Raw genomic sequence first — 21,192 nt, 5'->3', positions numbered from 1 at the left:
GGCACAGATATTAAAGCAGGCACTCTCGTAGGAATTGCAGCGGACATTGCACCAGACATTACAGATATTAAAGAACCACCGCTTTCGAAGTCATAAGCAGTGTTGCTTGTGCCACGACGGACTCAAAGCTCGCCATATTGAATCAATTACTGGCCTGCTCAGCTCCCTCTCTCTGGGACATGTCAGTATCTCATTAGCATCTTTTGCCACGGGCGCGCCCACACAAACTAGTTTGCACGAGGGATCATATTGTCCGCGGGGCCCGAACTAGTGACGTATATATGGGGCACGACCAAACTCTCTTCACTATGGGTTCGAATAGAAAAACATAAGACCGGAGTCCAAATACGGAATAGTTGGGTTTCATCTTCCAAGTCAATCTCAAAGTACATTCAAGGTACATGGATCCGGTCCTCAACATACTCTTAAGCTTCACGATCTCCGTGTTCAGACTATCTACCCAGAAGAGCTGCAACATAATACTGTACCTCTCTCTAATTGATCTTCAAACCCCAACACATTTTGTCTCCCCAACTACGCTGCTCTCTTTCGATATGGCCATTGATCATCTTGGCATTCGGGTCCCGCCCAGCATGTTTTCCGCTACCCTCAAATTTTATCTATCTGCCCTAAAGCCGTTTGGCTACAAAGAGATGATGAGGCCGGTCGAAAACTGTGTTGGCCTCGGTGTCTACCGTCCTGACTTCTTTATCACTGCCGACCACGAAGTCCATACTAACCAAAAAGTACACCTCGCTTTCAAAGCCGAAAGTAAGTGTTGTTTTTCTTAGGTTTTAGTTCTCTCTGGATCTATCTGTTGAACTTATCATATCCCTTTTCGTTCCTTGGCTATGCTCTTCTACTCATTAAATGTGTTCTAACGGGAACCTTAGACCACGCCATCGTTGATGGCTTTTATTCCGCCGGTATTGCAGCTGGTGGCACTTACAATGGACCCCCAGGGCCACGGCCTGAATACAACCAGCCCTCCTATTACGCTGCGTTTGTTTTCGATCCTGTCGGCAACAATATTGAGGCTTCATATGAATAGGTTCGGAACGTTTGAGAGGCAAATCCGGTTATGCGTTCGTTATTTTACGTGGGGCAAGGACATGTATTTATCTTTTGGTCTACAACTATCCTATCAATATAGACGATACTGCATTACTGAATCCTACTTGTTTTTCCCTTCGATTGTAAACAGCCTTCTCCCTAAATGGATAGTGTGGTAGATCTGGGACAAAATTGTAATGAGGGCGATCAGTGTGATCTTTATCAGCCAAATGCTTTTGTCTGTTCATTAGGTCCATATCTTACCGCCTCTGGTGACAAAGGATTCGACCGTACCAGGTGGACATACGCACTCGCCATTCACCAAAAGTCTTCAATTCTTCCAGGCCTTCTAATAGGATCGGCCGTTGAATCTTTGGCTAGCAGGGTAGCATTGATAGCCGTCACGATCTGAGCCCACAACCTCTTGTCCCTCTCAGCAGCAGTGAAACTCGGTCTCGACGCTACCGCGAAGTCGCTGAGGGGGACCGCGGCAGGAAAAGTGCCGCTGGTGAAGGGTCAAGGCGGGCTTCTGGCCGCCATAGCATCTTCGAGTGGCTTTGTCACAAGGGTAATCTTGCAACCGGTCGCAGTTGGGCTCTATCCAGTGGGTCTCATCGTTGTAGATTCAGGCACCGGGAGGGATATTTTGGTGAGGGACTTGAGTGCCTTGTCCTATGGACAGCAGAGTAGCAGGCTAGCAGTCGGTCGTCTGGGGAGAAGGGTACCGACCAATTGCCTTCAAGGGTCTGTTGGAGAGCAACCGTGGTGATATCCCACAGCCGGATGGTTTGATCAGCAGAGCGGCTGGGTTTGGGGGCTGGCTGCGTAACATAGGACTGTTGCTTGTTTGCTTTGGCTTGCAGGATTTGGTTGGCTTCGGTGGGGGTCCTTCATATGAAAGGCTGAATTGACCGGGTTCACATCGCACTCCGTGCCTCCAACTTGCCTGCGCCACCTCCGCAAAACTTTATCATTCATGTTTGTTTTCCAGGGTGCCTTCTCCAAGGCTCGCTTGCTAAGCTTCTCAACAAAAAATAAAAGCCAGGTGGTGACGTACACCTGTACGCATCATACGTGGAAGATCTTTGCGCTTTCCAATGGGGTACCCCCGAATAAGACCGGTCCTCGTCTCTGGTCATCAGCTCATCTCACGCAGGCTTTAGCCTGATCCGGCCCATTGCTGCAATGGCACGCCTAATGGCAAAAAGGCCTCGCGATCTCTCGAGGACGGATATCAGAGATTCCGACCGAAGCGTTGTTCGTAGTTGGGTTGGCACGCCCACGCGGAGGAGCTGAACGCTCGTTCGTTCTCCTCTCGTTCACGCCCTGTCAGCCCGTCCCGCCTATACCCACTTAAACCCTCCTTCTATTGGCCTTGCCATAGCTGAAAACCCCGGCAGCACAGCGTGTTTGGCGCCCGAGCCCTGGATCTGTTACTCGACCTTCTCAATTCTCGCAGCGGTTGCCATTGGGATCACACCGCATAGATCGAATACGAACCTGAGCTCGGTTACAGCTCCGTCCATGTAACTGCACCATGGCGATCCCCACGTCTGTGGCGCCTGTGACCGCGGCGGCTTACACTTTTATGCCATATGATTTGGCCAATCGGAGAAATTGCTAGCATTTACGCCGCTGGGAATTACGTAGCAACCGTGGGCGGCAGGGCGAGAGGGTAGTGTTAGCGTTTCGGACGGGCTGAATGCGGGTCTCCAGTGTTAAGCTCTTGCTATCGATAGGTATAAAGTCAGCCTCGTCTTCGAGTAATCTTCCGTCTTTTCCGTCACTATCTCTCTATTCACCCCCACCTCATACGTTACATCAACAACAATGCGTTTCACCATTATCGCCTTGGCTTGTCTGGCCTCTGTAGCAATTGCGCAGTCGGAGTGCAGTTGCCCCGGAGGTCAGGACGGTTGTGGTTGTGGGTCAACCGGTATTGGAAACACTGCTTGCTTCTGTGAAGACCTAGGCAACGATAATCCTGTTGCCACTGTATGCACAACCAGTGGCAGTTGCGGATGCCCTAGCGGACAGAATGGACATTGTATTATAGTATGTATTATTTCCTTCTATGGTACGATAAAGACTACTAACCGCTGAATAGGCGGATCCTATCATAATTGGCCCCCCACCAAAATAGTGGTAGGACTACAGAGGTCGAAAAGGAATGTGCTACGTTCCCAAATGTTACGGCCTGGGAACCCAGATGTCTGAGCCGTTAGACACTCTTCCCTTTCCTATCCTTCTGCAGAAGAACCCTTTCTTCTGCATGGTTCAAAACAGATCTTCAACCCTATAACCTATCTTCGATAGATGTGGCTTACACTGCCCTACTCCGGATGCAACATCCGCTTACCCCTCGCTATATATTTGCTTTTCTCGATCTTTGATTCATCCGAAGCACATCATTCCTTCATGTCCCATGTTGCATTGATCTCAATAACAAATATCGTTCAGATCCTATATACTTAGAACCTGTTGAATATTGGAGCCCTCATCCTAAGGCGTCAACATCGGTTGGCTTCTGTCTCTCTGCCCCGATGGCTGCTGATTGATCAGCTAGGCCCCTAGTTAAGGATATTCAAAATTAGGCCGCATAGACAGCCCGTATATACAGTTTCCTCATCTATATCACCTTCTCCTCTGGTTTCCACCCAGTTCTTTCATAGATCACCGAGTAGTGGTCTGAAAGAACAGCTTTGTATGCCTTTTATGTAGAGTACGGTTCTCAGGGAAAAGATATAAATATCTCCCTAAAAACGAGCAGAAAAGAGCATTAGAATTTACTATCAATCATATATCTATCTTCTTTTCGTCTAATCTCCCCTTCATTTCTCAATAGAAACAAGTTGGAGCTGTCTTCAATCCCACCTCTCCTTTAGTTGCATATCTTGTATCTCTCTCTAGAAGAAATATGATACCGGACCTTCAAGCCTTCCTTCTGTTACGGCCCCTGCAACCACCAGGTGTTTGAGGGCCCCCGAGATCTAATCATTCCCAGGAGCTGTGCATTACCTCCGAAGTCATGTGCAGACGGTATACCTCCTGATCCCCCGAGTGTACCAATAGAAACAGTTTCACTGATTGGTCCGTTCTGTTGCCACATTTCGACAGGGATTACTCGATAGTGGCCAAAATTAGACTAGCGTGTTTCGAGCTAGATCCTGTTTCTTGTCACCTGTCACTTGTTGATATAACTTTCGTTCTTGTTCGACTTTGAAGTGTCGTTCTTTCGAGCATTCTCACCAAAAGAATTCCTTGGATCGGCTTTTCACGAATCCTTTTAAAATATATCGAGTACATCAGCATCTTATCCAAATAATTGCTAATAGATTATATTTTATGATTTCAATTCCATTAACGCCAAGTGTATTTACTGAACAAGTATGATATATATAGCACCCAAAAAGTAGCCTTCCAGCAAATACTTACCACCCGGAGAAACTAGGCAGACAGCGCTTCACTCTGCTCCACGCCGACTCCTCCGGTTTGGGGTTGGCGATGCGGTGCCATTCGCCGTTGAACGCATTGATGAGCCAGCTCGAGAGACCTATGAGACAAATTAGTTATGTACTGCCAAGCTCAAGACGATCATAACGTACGTTCAAATACCAGGGTGTGTCCGTTGTGGAAGAAGATACCGTGGTCTGAATCAGGGAACACCTGCATGTCATAATTGTCGATGTTCGCCAAGTCCAGCTTGTCGAGCAAGACGAGTGTATTCTGGAGATGGACGTTGTCGTCTGACACGCCGTGCATTATCATGAATCGGACGTTCTCTCCCAGTGCCGCGGCGTCGGTGATGCTTGCGTTGTTGTAGCCCGAGGGGTTGTGCTGGGGGGTGTGCATATAGCGTTCGGTATAGATGGAGTCTGTTACATAGGGTTAGAGGGGAAATTCGAAAGGCATTCTGCAAATGTCACGCACCATAGAATCTCCAATCCGTGACAGGTGCCACGGCCATGCCATACTGGAATGTCTGACCTGCATCCTGCTCAAGGACCTTGAGGGTCATGAAACCGCCAAAGCTCCATCCCCAAATCGCCATCCTAGATTCGTCCACATATCTCTTGTTAGCCCAGATCTTAGCAGCTTCAATCTGGTCGCGCGCTTCGTAGTGGCCCAGATCACCGCGGACGATACAGCGCGCTTCACGTCCAATGAAACCAGTTCCTCGGCCATCCACCGTGACGACAATATAGCCCAAGCTGGAGGCAATATAGGATTGGAAGTCAACCGTGAATTTGCGGTCAACGGTCTGGGAGCCGGGCCCGCCGTATAAATAAAATAGGACAGGGTATTTCTTGGCTGGGTTGAAGTGTGGGGGTCGGCGCTCTAGCACTTGGAGAGTATAGCCGTCGATGGTGACGTTGGTGTACACCTCTGCTGGGAGTGCATAGTCTTCGACCATCTCCACAAGCTTGGAGTTCCTCTCGATGACCGCCTCGTATTCCATTTTGTCACCCTGGGTGTTAATCACCGCCTGCCAGGGGACAGCGGGACCCTTCGAGCTGAGTAAAGCATAGCCGGCGCCTTCTGAGAAGGAGATCTCGAAGTATCCGGATTTGGAGGTATCAGTCAATGGTCGAAGATCTGATCCATCAAGCTTGACTTGATACACATGGCGCTGGGTGGGTGCCTCCTTCGTCGCGACGAAGTATACCAGGTTTCGGTCAAGATCCACAGCGGATGGCGCGCTGACCACTTCCCAGTCTCCCTGGGTGAGCATCACAGGCGCCGGGTTCTCGAGTGGCGCGAAGTAAGCGAGGTGATCATAGCCCTCATAAACCACGGTATCGACGTATCCATCGTCCGGTCGGCCATTTTCTGGGTCTGCGGGGATGAAACGCGTTGTCTGCGAGGGTTCAACCCAGCCGCCGTCTATACTTGCAACATATTCAGAGCGAACGAGCTTTCCCGAGCGAGTCTTCGTGTCCATCAAGAAGATCTTGACCACGTCGCTCTCACGGTTGGTCTCACGGATGAGAACCTTGCCCTCGGACGCCCAAACAACTTCAATGATGATGCGGTCGTCATCGGCGAAATCCTCGGGCATGTCGAAAGAGAACAGTTCATCTTTGTCCACGTCATAGAACTCCAGGTGAACAACGGGGTTCGGTGCCCCGGCCTTGGGATACTTGATCTGGCGAACTTCGGGGTAGTTCTCAAGCCCAGCGGGAGGAGTCTTGCCGGAAGGTCGAGAGAGGAAGTATTGAACTGGATACTCGGGTACATCGGACTCTTCAGTCCGCAGTAAAGCAAGATACTTGCCATCGGCGGACCACCAAGTACCACTGTTGCCAGAGAAGACTTCTTCTTCATATACCCAGTCCGGGACGCCGTAGAAGAGGTCCGCTCCGCCGTCCTTAGTGATTGGGATCACCTTTGTCGACGAGAGCTTGCGCAGGTATACATTGTTCTCCCGAACAAAAACAACGGCATCGGACTGGGGAGACCACTTGGCAAGCTGCACGCGACCGTCCAAATTACCAGGGTCAAGCGGCTCGGCCTTTTGCGTCGCTACGTCGAAGATCCAGTACTTCGCATAAAACGAATGTCGCCAGTTCGACTGAATGCTGGATGCGATCAAGACCTTCTCCAGGTTGGGACTCGGCCATGTCTTCGCCGGTGACACTAGTTCCCCATTGACCCAGACGTATGACTTCTCCATCAACACTCTGGTATCCAAGCTTTTGGCCTCGTCGTTGCGGCTGCGAATATCCTCCACGCGCAGGTATCCCTTCCCACTTCCTCCCTGCTCAACCAACAGTCCATCCTCGCCCTTCGGCCCCACAATCCAGGAGATCGCGTGCGATGCCGGGAGCCATTCCCCCTTCAACACCTGCTCGAGGGTGACAGGCCTCCCATAGCTTGTACCACCAGTCGCGGACTCCGGATCATGGATTTCGACGGTCGAGGTGGAGGAAAGTGCAGCAGCACTGGGACGTTTCTGCGTGAGGAAGAGCACGAACGCGACCACCCAGCCGCCGACACAGAGGATACCAAGAAACCAGAGGATTCGGCGCATGCGATTGCTCGACGCGGGCTTCTTCCGGGGGTGTAGGAATGGTTCATCGGAGGCAGGTTCGGCGCCGTCTTCGACATCGCGGTATGGTGCCTCTCCGTCGTCACCCATTATCTCCCCCTTGTGAGCGTCGAGGAAGGCTGCGGACGCGACCGACAGCCCGGAATCAGAAGAGGTTTGAGATGCGGCAGAGGCCGACCTCTGTCGAGTTAGCGGTACGGCCTCGGGGACCCCTTCATCGTGGAGCTTCCCCATGGTCGTTTGTTGTAGCTCGGAGACGAAGCTGAGGTTCCGGATCGACCGAAGCTTATCGCCAGGAATGTGGAGCCGAGGTGATCACGGGGGTCTACCAGTCCGCGGTATATAGGTACAGGTACCACGACAATTACCTTCAATCCATCTATAAGTTGAAGGTATGTGAGGGGTTCGACAAAAACGAGATGCTCGAGACTGGGATTGTCGAAGCTGACGGCTGGCGGTGCCCGGCGAGACCTCGGGAGAACATCTTGGCGGACAAAGCCTCAAAGCGCTATTGAGAACCCGATGCGTCTATTAAGCCACGTTCTAGACAAGCAAAATTATCACTCATCGGTTTTGCATTGGATATCATGTTCGGTGTGACGAGCACCAGAAGCAAGAAATGAGTGGCAGGGAATTATGGTGTTGGGATTGAAGGCTGAGGTACGAAGTCCCAAACAAAGAATCTTGGAGAGACGTAGCCATCTAGTCACCTATTCAAGAGCAAATCGTATGTCTCTCGGTATATATGTTGCTGCAGATGTCCGCTCCGGTTAATGAATGCTTGAAATTCATATACTTTGATTGATACGGATACTACTGTACCAATAAGCTCCGGGAAGAACTTTATCCTTTTTCCCTTCTGTTGAGTTTACCGAGTTTATCTTTCATATCCAATATTAAATCATATCAAAAGTTTACACTGGTTATGTCTAAGCAATATCATGAACTCTCCGGACTATCGGGGAGTAGGCAAATACCCCCTTGCCTCCCTTACGCCCTTACTCCCCTTACTTCACTCTTCGATTCTTCGATATCCTTTCTCTTGAAATCAACATCCAAACCGTGTTCTCTATAAGCTGAGATAATCTCACGCCTGATAAGTTCCGCGGCACTCGGAGGATCTAGCCTATAAGAGCACTGTATCACATCGCGTGTATAAAGAACTAAGCCAAACTTGCTCATGATCCGATGGAACTCATCGTCGATATTCTGGCTCTCGCCATGTAGGATCGGCTCTTCAGTAGACCAGTACACCCGTGTCCTGGTGTAAGGCAAGAATTGAACCAGGTTGCTGAAGAGCAAAAGCTCGAAGAGCCTTTCCATCCGAAGACCATCGTATCCGGATTCTTGCATCTTTTTATCCGCCTACATGCCACATGTTAGCCACCCGAAACTCTGAAATTAGATCATGGTGTGGGTTGGAAACCGACCGGAATACTAGAGCTTCCGGCACTAGTACCGCCCATTGCATCGCAAATATGGAAAAGCCCAATATCCGAGACAGGAGGCTGTTGGACTAGCATCTTGCGCCAGCTTGCGTCCTGTCCTACGAATCGAGCCATGGTTGAGGCATCTTTGGTCATGGTCAACTTGGAAAAATTGAACTGGTAGCGGTCCAGTCTGTCTTTGGCGGGAAAGATAGAAGGAAAAGTCTCCGTCAATAGCGGATTGGGTATCTTTTCTTCCATTCCCCATTCGGAGTCCTTGATCGGAGTGAAGAAAAGCGCCTTTTGTATTGATGGTGACTTGCTGATCAGGTTCACCCAGTTGCGACAGACTCGTTGAGCAGATGTGAGAAGCGTGCGCATATCCACCCGAGCCAGGATCATCTCCAGCATTTCTGGAGTATCCAGGACTTTGTTGATTGCAGATTTTGTCTTGCTCTCAGGTTGCCACTGGATGCCAGTTCCATATCTTGGACATTCCTCAGCGCGACTTGCCATTCTTTCTGATTGGGATCTCGGCTTTTTTGAATCACGATCCAATCTGGTACAGTAGAATTCGAAAACAGATTACCCCTCAGACACTCACGTTTCTTTCCCGGGTCCTCACTCAGGTCGCGCTAAACCGAATTAGGCTACGGTGTAAATAATCTGTTTGGAAGGATAGATCATTTTTGATTTCAAGAAGACTGCATGACGTATAATACCATATATTACACGAAATGCTATACACTCCGAACTTAACGCCCCTCCATCCCCTGAAGGCCGTGTTTATACTTCAAGGGACTGGCATTAGTAGGAGACTATGCTTATTTGTTCCATGGCTTTTTGTAAAGTCTGAAACCTTTGACAGACTTTACATTACAAAGTTATAGATATTTTAAACAATATGCGATACGGCAGTGACAAACTATTGAAAGTCGAGCCAGTATGTGTCCAAACATCAACTTCTCCATATGATCAGATCTTAGAACACGCCCTTCTTTGCGTTTCACTCCGCCTTAGCATACGTTACATGCGTGAGCGGTGGGCTTGCCATGTCGCAAGGATCAATATAGCCACTAAAGGAACAGCTATAACCCAGGGTATCCAGAACTGCTTTGAGCCAGGCTGGTAGTCGCCGCCCATCGAGAAAATCGCGGCGACAAGAGTGATGGGAAAGAAAACCGCACCGACAATCGATAGCTGTAGGCCAAACCGCGCGTCATGCAGGCTGCGCAAGGCACTGCTCAGATTGATCGAATCGGTCACGATGCCGACAAGGTTGTCGACTCGGGACTCACGTCGATCTAATTCATACAGTATGGCCTGGAGATCTCGCCCGGCGACGCGAAGACTGGACGGCATAAGGATGCTTGTATCGTCGCCTGCACCATGGGACCCGAAACCCAAGCGCTCCAAATTAAGGTTCATCTCTTGCTTGTACCACATCAAACGCCGCTGGAGTATGCCGAGAAGAGACAATCTCTCATTGTAATGCTTCAGCTCCTCCCTCCATTCCGCTGTACTGACGGCTTTTTCAGGTGAGCCGCGGCGTTTCCTTTTCGAAGTAATGTCCACGGTTGAAAGGGTTTTGAACTGTAGATCAAGGAAATCATACCAGTGGCATGCCACAATCTGGTGTACAAATAATGTCGTGTTGACGCAGCTGTCAAAAACAGCATCAATCTCACGCCTATCTGCGCGCAGCCAGTAGAAGATGACATCGTCGAACATCGACTGTCGGCTGGGCGCTGAAACAGTGCGGTTTGATTGCCAGGGTCGAAGATCACTGTATCCTGCGTGATAGGGCTTACTCCACTGGATTTGTGGCCTCCAAGGGGCATTGTCTTCTTCCTTGTCAAGGACGTAGTAATAGCCTTTCCTTTCTGCCGGCTGGGAAGCAAGTGGAGGGTCAACGAGAAGAATCGCTGCTGTGTGTCAGGAAGAGCAGGGAGACGTTTGACTAGAATACTGCATGGACGTACCATTCCAAGCGCCTGGTGTTGGTTTATCTTCACCTGGTAACCCTTCGCCGCACCAGAAAGATACGTTGTGCCGTATTGTATCCACGTGGGTATCACGTAGCCCTCCTCGATGGGTAGCTAAATCTCGCCACCGTTCAATCCGGCGAGAAGCATGCGCAACGGTTCGTCTGCGGTTCGTCTGGTTTTCGGCGAGGCGGTCATCGGTTTCTCGAAGCTCATAATACCGCAGGGTAAATGATTTCGATGCATCCGTCAATGATGGCAAGGTACGGCGCGGTATCGTGTTGTTTTGCGAGAAGTGATATGAGAACAGTTGATCAGCCAACACGGCAGGATCGATTTGTAGCGCAGAACCGAGCAATTCTAGGCTAGACTCGTTGAGGTCCTCGAGTAGGAAGAGCCGGTTGTAACACGGCGTCTCTACATTTATCCTGTCGAGGTAGTCGCAGAGGTCTGCAGAGTCGCTCAGATCAACAAACTCGGGCTGTTTGTCACGCACGAACTCAAGAACACCGCACCGAGAGGTGGACTGCCTCGATGACAGTGATCGAGGTAACTTTTTGGGGGCAAAACGCTCCAAGTCGGAGAAGAACTGGGTCATGCATGGGAACCTGGCGCTTAATTTTCTCGCATGGTCAAGATAAGGTCCCATACTGTGCAAAAAGGAGCCGCAATGTGTTGAGTTTAAATATGAAAGGCCAATTTACTCTAAAAATTATCTCCGTTGGGGGCACCCGTAAACGACGCCATTTTCTGCGTCGCGTCTAAACCCTTCCCAGCGTGGCCTAGCGTCTGCGTTGGGGAGATGCCGCCCCACTCGGACATCGCGTCGCTGTTCCGTCCGTCCTCCTTCGTCTTACTTTCTTTCTTTCCCTCGCCTGAAACATTCGGCAGTCTGGCAAGTGGTATTGCCTTGGGATCGGAGGTACATCTAGTAACGAGATGTATCATGTAAGATGTAGATGAAGACGAAGGCTATTGAGGACAAGGAAGAAAGGGGGCATGAATCAAGCCAGATCGTCAGATCTCCCCCACTCCTTCTACTGTAAATTAATGGTTTTTGTTTTGTAGAACGCAGATGTGACGTATAATACTGTAACCTGTGTGAAACGTCTATACGGCGCCACCTCTGTGCCCCTCTATGGTCGTTGATTGACCTTCCAGGCTGTGAATTTGCTCAATATAGCCGCAAGACCAAGTCCCTCGTAGCTACGCTTTATTCGCGGCATAAGGCAGAGTCATCGACTAGCTCCCTCTCAAATAGCTAACGCAGCTAAAGGCGGTAAATTCACTCTCAAAATTTCCGCAGGAACTCGCGATAGTTCAGAGACGACCATCTCCTGCAACCCTTCCTTTGAATTGAACGGCCGTAGAAACATCATAATCAATTAACACTAGGAGTACTGCGTGGTTATCTGCTTGACAAATTTGGGCTCTTTGTATAAGAACTCATAATCTCTTGCCCCTGTCAAAGCTTGGTTTCAAAATCATTCACGATATCCTGAACTGTAGCGGCGACATCATGTGGCCGCGAAAGGAAGGGGCTATGGCTGGAGCCTTCAAGAGTGCGAATTACCCATTTTTCCTTGCCACCTGCCTCCGCCACCATACTGTCCTGCTGTGCGATCGGAATGATAACATCATCCGTGCACCTAATATAGCCTAATCTCCCAATATAAGAGTCGTCCTGCCAAGCTTGAGGTGGCACAATGCCCATATTGGCGGCCATGCTCTGAGGGCGAAGCTGCGATACCGCCCAGTCGATTCGGTCTTCAGGCACATCTGGAGGGAAAAACAAGCTGCGAGGATCTTTGGCGAGGAGAAGACCCTCACTCGGCGCATCCCACGTCACAAAGGGCAAGCCGCCAAGGTCGCGAATGACCGCAGCTTGGTCCATACCTCCAGGAAAGATGTAGGCACACAGGGCGATCATTCCCAGCACGCCTTTTTCGGACAGCCCCCTAATGGCAGCGCTCGCAATTGGTCCTCCGTAGGAATGTGCTAGGACAACCACGCGCTTACCCATAGATATCTGCGATTCCACAACGGACCGTACGTGGGCCGCATCATCGAATTGCGTCGTACCCGCTACCCCACTGACGCATGGTAGATCGACGGTCTCCACAGCATAGCCGAGATCCTCGAGCGCGGGGATTAGGAATTTCCAGCACCACGAGCCATGCCATGCGCCATGCACGAGAACGATGGTCGGCTTGGTAGTTGATGCCATATTAAGGAGTATGGCTAAGCAGACAGAGCGAGGAATATTTTAATTTTAATTCGAGATCGGAAGTAAAGGTGCCGGGTAGAAGAGTAGCGGAATACATAAACAATGGGCGTGGTTCAAGGCAGATCGTTATATCTCACTTTCAAACGCCCGTCTCGAACATTCTACGGAGATATACGGTAATTTACAGTGACTCATTAGATACTGAAATCCTATACCTTATAAGTCGTGATACGGCTAAGCAGGGGTTGTGTCGAGAGTAACCGAATACGGACAAGGGTGGTTTCGAATACGAGCCAAGAAGCAATGCATGAGTGTCCATAGGGGAATCTGCTTTCAAAATTAACTGTGTTCACTGGTCTCTTGATATAAGAGTGACACCGATAAGAAGTCGTGCTTATGCGTAAATCAAAACCCATAGGGGGCTTCCTAAAAGACCGTCGAGGTCACTATATAGAGTGGGTGTCTAGTTCTCCTTCTCCTCGCCTCGCCTGTCCCCCTTTGAGGCAGCGCGAGGAGTGTATCGAGTAGCTATTCATAAATAAAATATCAATTTCTTTAATGGCGCTTCTTAGTGTGCATTCAGTCAAAGCGACCTTTGTATGGGGCGATACTATCATTTGTCGTCAGCATAAGCCGCACTTGTATGTTTCTCGCCGGACTAAACTAGATACAACGCTATGATGACTCTATCTCGTCATGTCTATACTAAGAATTTTCACATTCGGCAAATACGTGGATATCAAGCTCTTCCGCTTTTGCACTTGTCACTTCTTCCCCGGCTCCAAGATTGGATAAACCGGTCCACTTTATCAACGTTTTTGATCCTCAGTTACTCACAGCCTGAAAAACTCCAAGGGTGAGCTGACATAGTGTGATTCAACTTATTACCTCATTATTCTGGGTATCAAAAGAAAATGGACGGCCTTTCAGTGCTTACTTCATACCTGAATATCGCGGTTTACGAGGTCTGACTCCCTACAAGCCGTGCAGGCCTGGCGAGGACAGCGTTGCTTCTTGGTGAGAGAATCAAAAGCAGAGGAGCCGGTAAACAGACAATCAGAATGAAAGCCAGCAGCGAGTTCGCCCAGCCATAGCCAAGACGACCATACATGTAGGGAGCCGCGACAGGAAGAAAGGTGCCAAGGATGTAGCGCAGCGGGAGCACAGCAGCAATTGCCGAGGCTGAAAAATCTCCGAAGATATCCACCAAGTAGTTCATCACGGGGATGGTGGCAGTTGATAAGGAGAAGCCTGCCAGCGCAGTGGCAACCGTTGGAGCCATCCAGTGTACCTTGTACTGAAGGGTCCAGCCATATAGAAAGAGCACCGTGGGCAAGAGGATCATGCCTGGTAGTGGGCGAACATCGATCAAGCCTTTCCATTTTTCCCTTAGCCGAGCGAGTGGGGATCCAGGGCTGTCAATCTGGCCTGTAAGTCGAGATGCTTCAATCCTGGAGCGGTAACGAGAACAGGCAGTATCTCGTCGAGGTCTTCGCGTTGCTTTCTAGCTTCTGTATCGAGAACACTGTATCCCACCGCCTGTTGCCAGGTAATATTCACCCCACAATTAGGATGATGACGGGATAGAGCTTGCTCCAAGCCGCTTGTGAACTTGTTGCTTGTGAAAAATTCAAGCTACTCCAGGCGATGCAAGCTAGCAATGAGAGACTCGACCGGTGCCAGGTTCTATTCCAATGAATATGATGGGTGTTACTTATCGGGACTGTCATGCTCGGCTGTTTACAGCTGGTCAACCAATGCTCAAAAACGGTGTTTCTCGTGAAAACGCTCTTCACCTCCTTGTGAACTGGGCTTCGGAATCTTCACGACCTTTTACTACCTGACTTCCGTGGATTCCAGATTCGTCATTGGAGTTGGAACTTGCTGATCTCTCAGGGTCCTTTCGATCCCTTTACACTGAGCGAGGCAGAACACAGTTTGGTACAAGAGAAACTTCATATCATTGCCAAAATCAGTACTCTACAGGGCTTCACTAATCTGGTGCTCGTGGCTCTGGTCATCCCGGGGTGAGGAACATCGCTGTGAGCTACACACTCTCCATGACGGTGCCACTGCTCCATGCCACGAGAACTTTTCCAGGAAAGTGCCGGTATATTTGATATCTTCAGCGTACATTCCTACGGAAACGTTCCCCATGACGCTAACAAGGAACTTGAGCCGACGATGCCTTTGCGGGGCTTCTTCGATTGCATTCCGGAACCATGCTATATTTGACGATCGAGTAAAGACGACAATACCACAGTCTGAAAAGACGCAAGAGCTACCGCAAGTGGGGTACGAAGTGCCGAATACTCCGCCTGAAATAATTTCAACCGATGCTGCATTCGCCCGCCTTGTAGGTGATTCAATTACGGCCAAGCAGGTCGTGTCTCGATGCCGCGCGCTGAACATTTCTTTCACAGGGGCAGATATACTGAGACTGAAAGTCATCTGAGCGCTCGCCTATCAGAAAAGAAATCAGGACAACACCCTAGCAGCAACATTTGTGGCGAATGAGGCTAATTAAAAGGGTCCCGCCCTGGCCAGTCTCAGCCATGCAGCAACTATCTTATTTTCCAAGTTTCGCCGTAAAAGTTTATATATAGAAACACGACTTTTTCTTCCTCGCCACAACACCAGATGCGTATTACCTCCGGCACTTCTACCGTGACTAGTTAGCCTTACGCCGTGACTAGTTAGCAAAGCGTAGCACAGACGGGAAAAAGTGGGTATGAGCGCAGCTCGGCAGTTGTTAACGTTAGGCTTTACTCCTTTGGGGCCCCCGTCGTGCCAAGGAGAATCCGGGGAACAGCCTAGGTGCGGGGAAAAAGCCTACGTTAGCGTTGCGCTAAGGGCTATCGCTTCTTCGAGTTTGTTATCGTTATCCAGTCAAAGGCGTAGCCGGCTGTCCGGATACGAACTAGACCGGTTTGCCATTCCGCTAATTTGTCCTTCGTTGCCTTAGGGCCAATCGCTTCGAAACACCCTATTTCTCTCCCCTGTTAATAGCCAGGTCGCTCTCATTTCAGCCTTTTAGGGTTCTGGGGTTGAATCTCATTCAGTCATTCGGACTTTCTATCTTCTTCATAATTTAGCCTAAAGTTGAGTCCCGCGAGGCTTGTCTCATGACAGTCCAGGGCCTCGCTACTGGCATTTAGTCGTTCTTTCTGGCCTATGGAATAGGAAAGCTTGGTGTATCCACCTGCTCGTCTCTTTTAGATCAGCGGAGGAATGGTCCGTGTCAACAGGGACTTTCATCTATCCTATTTTGCCGCCAAGCGAGGTCTTGTTCAGCTTCGTGGCTATTAATGTCATTCTTCCATCTTAGATATTTCCTTGCCACTGGCGACACATATAAGAGTCACCTGGATTCACTTTGGTTGACCGAGGCAATACCGCTCACACACGTTTCTTTTTCGCCCTGTTCTTCTAATAATTGACCCAGGGTCATCTTGTGCAATGGGGAAAGACACATTCGAGCTCGCTGGCCAGGAATGGCCAAAGGTGACCTGGTGGAGGATGAAGGGGATGCGCTTTGTCTATCTGACTCTGTGGGCGGCAATGATCACCTCCGCTACTAACGGTTCGCCAAACATTGTTCCCTCTTAAGTTCTCTGTTGCTCACGGATAATGTGCAGGATACGATGGTTCTCTGATGAATGGATTGGAAGCCATGTCATCGTGGAACAGATGTTAGTGCCAGGCGCCAGGCCATGTTCTCTGAATGTGAATATTCTCTAACCTGGTCATTTCTAGCCTACAACAACCCCAGCGGTGGGACCCTTGGCCTACTTGCTGCTGCTATGTCTATCGGTTCCATGCTGTCTATTCCTGTGGTACCGTACGTTGCGGATATCTATGGTCGACGTGCTGGTGTTGTCATCGGCTGCATAATTATGTTGTTTGGCGTTTCACTGGTTTCTATTGGATACCACATTGCCTTATTTGTTGTCGGTCGTATCATTCTTGGATTTGGCCTGGGTATTGCGCAGGTGAGCAATTGGCCTTAGTTCTTCCTGATCAGCCACTGACTGATACACTAAAAGGAATGTTCACCACTTCTGGTGACTGAGTTGGTTCATCCCCAACACCGAGCCGTCTACAGCACTATCTACAACTCTCTGTGGTATGTGGGTAGCTTGATCGGTGCCTGCGTTGCTTTGGGTATGTTTTCCCTCGATGATCTCTCTAAATTATCCCTAACCTTACAATTCAGGTACAAACCACATTCAAACAAGTGCTTGGGGATGGCGCGTCCCTTGCCTTCTGCAGGCTCTTCCATCTATCTGCCAACTAATTTTCATCTGGTAGGTAAACTTTCATCTTTTGATTGAATGTGATCTGACAACTTTATCCTTATCAGGACTGTCCCCGAATCCCCTCGCTGGCTCATTTCGAAGGGCAAGCTCGAGAAGGCCAAGAAAATCCTAGCATATGTCCATGCTCAAGGCGATGAAAATGATGCTTTGGTCAATGTGGAATTCGATGAAATTCAGCAGACTATCGCGCTCGAGAAAGAATTCGAGCATAATGGCTGGTCTCAACTGTGGTCCACCCCGGGCAATCGCCACCGCTCTCTTATTCTCATCACAATCGGTTTCTTCTCTCAGTGGTCTGGCAATGGAATTGTGTCCTATTTCCTGCCTCAAGTATGTCCCCGTCGATTGGACTCTTTAAAAAAGCAAAAAATATCGAACTAGCACTGACAGATCTAGGTCTTGAAACTTATCGGGATCACAAACAGCAACACGGTTCTTACGATAAATTCTATTCTGAGTGCGGTTAACGTCGTTTCTGCTACGGGAATTTGCTTCTTCGTGGACTACTTTGGACGACGAAAGCTATTCCTGTTCTCAAGTTGCAGCATGCTGGTATGCTATGTCTCCACGACCATCGCTTTAGCTCGTTTCTCTGCGGATACCAGTGGCACCAACACCGCCGCCGCTCATACTGTCATCGTTTTCATCTTCCTCTATTACATCTCGTACAACATTGGATACAGTGGCTTGCTGGTATCTTATTCGTCTGAGATCCTGCCATACCACCTTCGCGCCAAGGGTCTGACTCTAATGTTCTTCTGTGTTGATCTCAGTCTCTGGTTCAACCAGTATGTCAACCCAGTCGCTCTGGACGCCATCCACTGGAAATACTATCTTGTCTACTGTGTCTTCCTGGTGTTTGAGATCATTATTGTGTGGAAATTCTATCTTGAGACGAAGGGAATTCCACTGGAGGAGATTGTTAAGAAGTTCGATGGTGACACGGCTATTCTTGGTGGTGCGGCTGCGAGTGAGAAGGTTCAGCAGCTTACCGGGCAAGCAACCGTCTCGGATGATGGTGAGAAGGCCATTACTAGTCAGATGGAAGTGCATCCTTAGGTCCACTGATTTGCTACGTGTGGAGATTCAGGTTGATAATTTGTCATTAAGCTGAATACTTTGATTTTTTGTCTCGGGAATGTATCAATTTGGGATCCTCGAATATCCTTCTATCATGAATGCCTTTTACGATATACTGTAGATCGTAAGTAGGGTAGCTTTGTTTGATTGAAATGTCAACACCGCTGGCCATAACGTAACCGGAAAGCGAGCCGCCCACCTCAAAACACCATAGTAAATGCGACATAATATTTCAACAACTATAAGACTGTTCGGCTTTATCTTTTGTATCCTACTTAATTAGAGCATAAGAATTTGGTTTTAAGAGTCTAGGTCAACTTAACTCTGATTTGATAGACTTTACCAAAAATACACTGTAATTTAGCTCTCTGAGCTCGAATTATATATCACCGACTCACCGCACCTTAATACCCTCCAAGACCTTCAAATACCCTTAGACTTATTATAAAGGACATATATTTATAAGAAGTCTTTATGAGAAGCTGCCGTTGTTGAGATATAAGGTTGTAATTTATCGCATTTACTATGGTGTTTTGAGGTGGACGGCTCGCTTACATGGGCGGCTCGCTTTCCGGTTACGTTACTGGTGATACAGACGTTCGTCTAAATTGTCCCATGTAAATGTCAGGTGCTTGGACCTCTGCCGTTACGCCTCCCATTAAGTGACAAAACTTATCCTTTTGTGTCACATGTGACCCGAATTGTTGATAGGTCAATTTAGCAAGAACCTATGACTTCCAAAACTGCTTCGCTTAGATTCCAGTTTTAAACTCGGCTCTTTTTGCCGATCAGGGGCATTTCGCATTGAATCCTTCAAACCCAAAATCAATTCGATATATTGTCTCAATAGCCTAAGGTAACTCGGTAAAAATCGGGGAGAGTGGTCAGATAGCGACAAATCCAGGTTAGCCGAGGCGCACCGCTTCCATCCAATACGAGCTTCCGACATGTCCACTTTCAAGGTAGAATCGCAATTTTGGCAAGATTCGTCTTTTGCAAAGGATATAGCCTAATACCCCTGTCCTTTTGCCGAGATTTTTCTGCATCCAAACATGGCATGACAGGCCAGGGCAGGCTGTAGGGAAATTACTCCACAGATTGGAGATGTTGATTGTTTGTTTTTGCGGGGAAAGTAGAAATGAGTTAATTAAATGTAACTACTTAAATTCTCTCATTTCTGGTGTAAATATGATGGTTATACCTTTCCAACCTGTCCTTCGGCATTCTACAACCTAGTCATGATGCGCCCGATCCTTGCTGCTGCGGCTTTCTTGGCCTGCCTTAGCCAGGCAGCTCCTCACTACTCACAACCCGACCGCTATGTTGGCCTCAATACCCTTGCGCAAAGTCGGGGAAAGCTTTGGTTTGGTACCGCGGCCGATATCCCTGGGACAGCGGAGACGACCGACACTGCGTATCTGGATGTTCTGCAGAAGAACTTTGGCGAGATGACCCCTGCAAATGCCATGAAGGTAAATATTGAACGAACCCGAAACTTAGAATCTCGCTAATAAATGTGCTTACTGCCGTAGTTCATGTACACCGAGCCTGAGCAAAACGTGTTCAATTTCACCGAGGGTGATTACTTCCTAGATGTGGCTGAAAAGTACCACGCCCGTGTACGCTGTCACAATTTGGTCTGGGTGAGCCAGCTTTCGGAATTTGTCACCGCGACAAATTGGACGGCCGAAGCTCTCACCCAGGTGATGAAGAACCACATATTCCGGACCGTTCAGCACTTTGGCCGACGCTGCTATTCGTGGGATGTGGTCAACGAGGCCCTCAGCAGCGACGGGACTTTCTCTGCCAGTGTCTGGTACGATACCATTGGGGAAGACTATTTCTTCCTCGCCTACAAGTATGCCCAGGAGGCGCTGGCCGAGATCGGCGCCAACGAGGTGAAGCTCTATTACAATGACTACGGTATTGAGAGCCCTGGTCCCAAGGCAGACGCTGTCCTCCAGCTTGTCAGCGAGTTGCGCGAGCGTGGAATTCGGATTGATGGTATCGGTCTTGAGTCGCATTTCATTGTTGGCGAAACCCCTTCTCTTGCCGATCAGCTTTCCACCAAGAAATCCTTTATCCAAGCCAACTTGGATGTTGCTATCACCGAGCTCGACGTTCGTTTTTCGGAGGCTCCCTTCTACACTGCAGCTGGTCAGCAGCAGCAAGCCACTGATTACTATACCAGTGTCAACAGCTGCATGGAGGCTGGGCCTCGCTGCATTGGTATCACCGTGTGGGACTTTGATGATGCTTTCTCTTGGGTGCCGAGCACGTTTGCCGGCCAGGGTGGTGCTGATCTCTTCAATGACACTCTTCAGGCTAAGCCGGCTTATTATGCTTCGGCTGAGGCAGTAGAGGGAGAAAGCTGCAACGTATGCTAGTCCATACCTCACAGATGGAAGGAAGGAGGAGAGTGAGCATGGAATTGGCAAGAGAAGCTATGCAGTTGACAAGAATGAGAGAATTAGGGTTCTGGCCAGGTAGCCAGGTTGACCGAGGCAGAACCGCTTTTCGTTTGCGAATCTATACATGCGGTATTAGAACGAGTTTCTTTTCCCCACCAAATTGCATTTCTCAGTCCACGAACAAAGAGGGTCTGTCCATTGTCTGTCCATGGACAACGTCAGCCTTATATATATCATAAATCTTTCCCTTGCGCTTCTCCTGGGATCTTTTGCCGGCTACGTCGGCCGCTGCCCTATTCTGAAACTCTTTAGGGGAACGAACTTCTTATCAGGCATGGTAATAAAAGGATATTGAGTCTGTGAATGTCTTAAGACTTTAGTCAGTTCGAGATATACTTTTATTTTTAAAACACACCTGTCAAGCAGCAAACCAGCGAATCAGATAATAAATTGAACCTCAGAGGAGGCTTGCGATGCTTAAATTGCTTTGAGAACAGCGGTTCTGCAGAAGTCGTGCAGAAATCGCGGTGGAACAAGAGAAAGGACTTTTTAGTTCTATTTTATAGAGCTCGAAGCGGGGTGAGGCCTCGATTTTTATCTATACGAGGATAGAAAAAACCGGGCTGAGAGGGGGAGTGAAG

General features: G+C 49.0%; 8 protein-coding genes across 8 annotated transcripts; 3 read left to right on the top strand and 5 right to left on the bottom strand.

The window, feature by feature from the left end:
• Positions 1 to 554: 554 nt before the first annotated feature.
• N7498_007372 (VOC family protein) lies at positions 555 to 1,051 on the top strand (the record flags this gene model as incomplete). The annotated part of the gene is made up of 2 exons (XM_058454434.1): positions 555 to 771; positions 894 to 1,051. 2 exons carry the CDS (start codon positions 555 to 557, stop codon positions 1,049 to 1,051), a joined length of 375 nt encoding a protein of 124 aa, XP_058306683.1.
• Positions 1,052 to 4,484: 3,433 nt separating this feature from the next.
• On the bottom strand, positions 4,485 to 7,336 carry dapB (dipeptidyl aminopeptidase dapB; the record flags this gene model as incomplete). Its single annotated transcript, XM_058454433.1, has 3 exons — positions 4,485 to 4,606; positions 4,659 to 4,928; positions 4,984 to 7,336. 3 exons carry the CDS (start codon positions 7,334 to 7,336, stop codon positions 4,485 to 4,487), a joined length of 2,745 nt encoding a protein of 914 aa, XP_058306682.1.
• A 756-nt stretch (positions 7,337 to 8,092) lies between these two features.
• N7498_007370 (uncharacterized protein) lies at positions 8,093 to 8,997 on the bottom strand (the record flags this gene model as incomplete). Its single annotated transcript, XM_058454432.1, has 2 exons — positions 8,093 to 8,467; positions 8,533 to 8,997. Coding segments are annotated over 2 exons (840 nt in total), but the record flags the coding sequence as incomplete, so codon positions are not given.
• Positions 8,998 to 9,555: 558 nt separating this feature from the next.
• Positions 9,556 to 11,112, bottom strand: N7498_007369 (uncharacterized protein; the record flags this gene model as incomplete). Its single annotated transcript, XM_058454431.1, has 2 exons — positions 9,556 to 10,457; positions 10,512 to 11,112. The coding sequence occupies 2 exons, from the start codon at positions 11,110 to 11,112 to the stop codon at positions 9,556 to 9,558; spliced, it is 1,503 nt and encodes a 500-aa protein (XP_058306680.1).
• An 867-nt stretch (positions 11,113 to 11,979) lies between these two features.
• N7498_007368 (alpha/beta hydrolase) lies at positions 11,980 to 12,741 on the bottom strand (the record flags this gene model as incomplete). The annotated part of the gene is made up of 1 exon (XM_058454430.1): positions 11,980 to 12,741. One exon carries the CDS (start codon positions 12,739 to 12,741, stop codon positions 11,980 to 11,982), a length of 762 nt encoding a protein of 253 aa, XP_058306679.1.
• A 958-nt stretch (positions 12,742 to 13,699) lies between these two features.
• On the bottom strand, positions 13,700 to 14,086 carry N7498_007367 (uncharacterized protein; the record flags this gene model as incomplete). Its single annotated transcript, XM_058454429.1, has 1 exon — positions 13,700 to 14,086. The coding sequence occupies one exon, from the start codon at positions 14,084 to 14,086 to the stop codon at positions 13,700 to 13,702; it is 387 nt and encodes a 128-aa protein (XP_058306678.1).
• Positions 14,087 to 16,200: 2,114 nt separating this feature from the next.
• N7498_007366 (sugar porter family MFS transporter) lies at positions 16,201 to 18,119 on the top strand (the record flags this gene model as incomplete). The annotated part of the gene is made up of 7 exons (XM_058454428.1): positions 16,201 to 16,324; positions 16,380 to 16,433; positions 16,498 to 16,733; positions 16,788 to 16,905; positions 16,958 to 17,048; positions 17,105 to 17,390; positions 17,457 to 18,119. The coding sequence occupies 7 exons, from the start codon at positions 16,201 to 16,203 to the stop codon at positions 18,117 to 18,119; spliced, it is 1,572 nt and encodes a 523-aa protein (XP_058306677.1).
• A 1,262-nt stretch (positions 18,120 to 19,381) lies between these two features.
• Positions 19,382 to 20,527, top strand: N7498_007365 (endo-1-4-beta-xylanase; the record flags this gene model as incomplete). The annotated part of the gene is made up of 2 exons (XM_058454427.1): positions 19,382 to 19,612; positions 19,673 to 20,527. 2 exons carry the CDS (start codon positions 19,382 to 19,384, stop codon positions 20,525 to 20,527), a joined length of 1,086 nt encoding a protein of 361 aa, XP_058306676.1.
• Positions 20,528 to 21,192: the final 665 nt, after the last annotated feature.

This window comes from Penicillium cinerascens, assembly GCF_028974065.1.
Source record: "Penicillium cinerascens strain IBT 15544 chromosome Unknown contig_9_segment0_segment0, whole genome shotgun sequence".
Taxonomy (NCBI): domain Eukaryota; kingdom Fungi; phylum Ascomycota; class Eurotiomycetes; order Eurotiales; family Aspergillaceae; genus Penicillium; species Penicillium cinerascens.
This window is presented reverse-complemented; position numbering and strand designations above follow the sequence as displayed.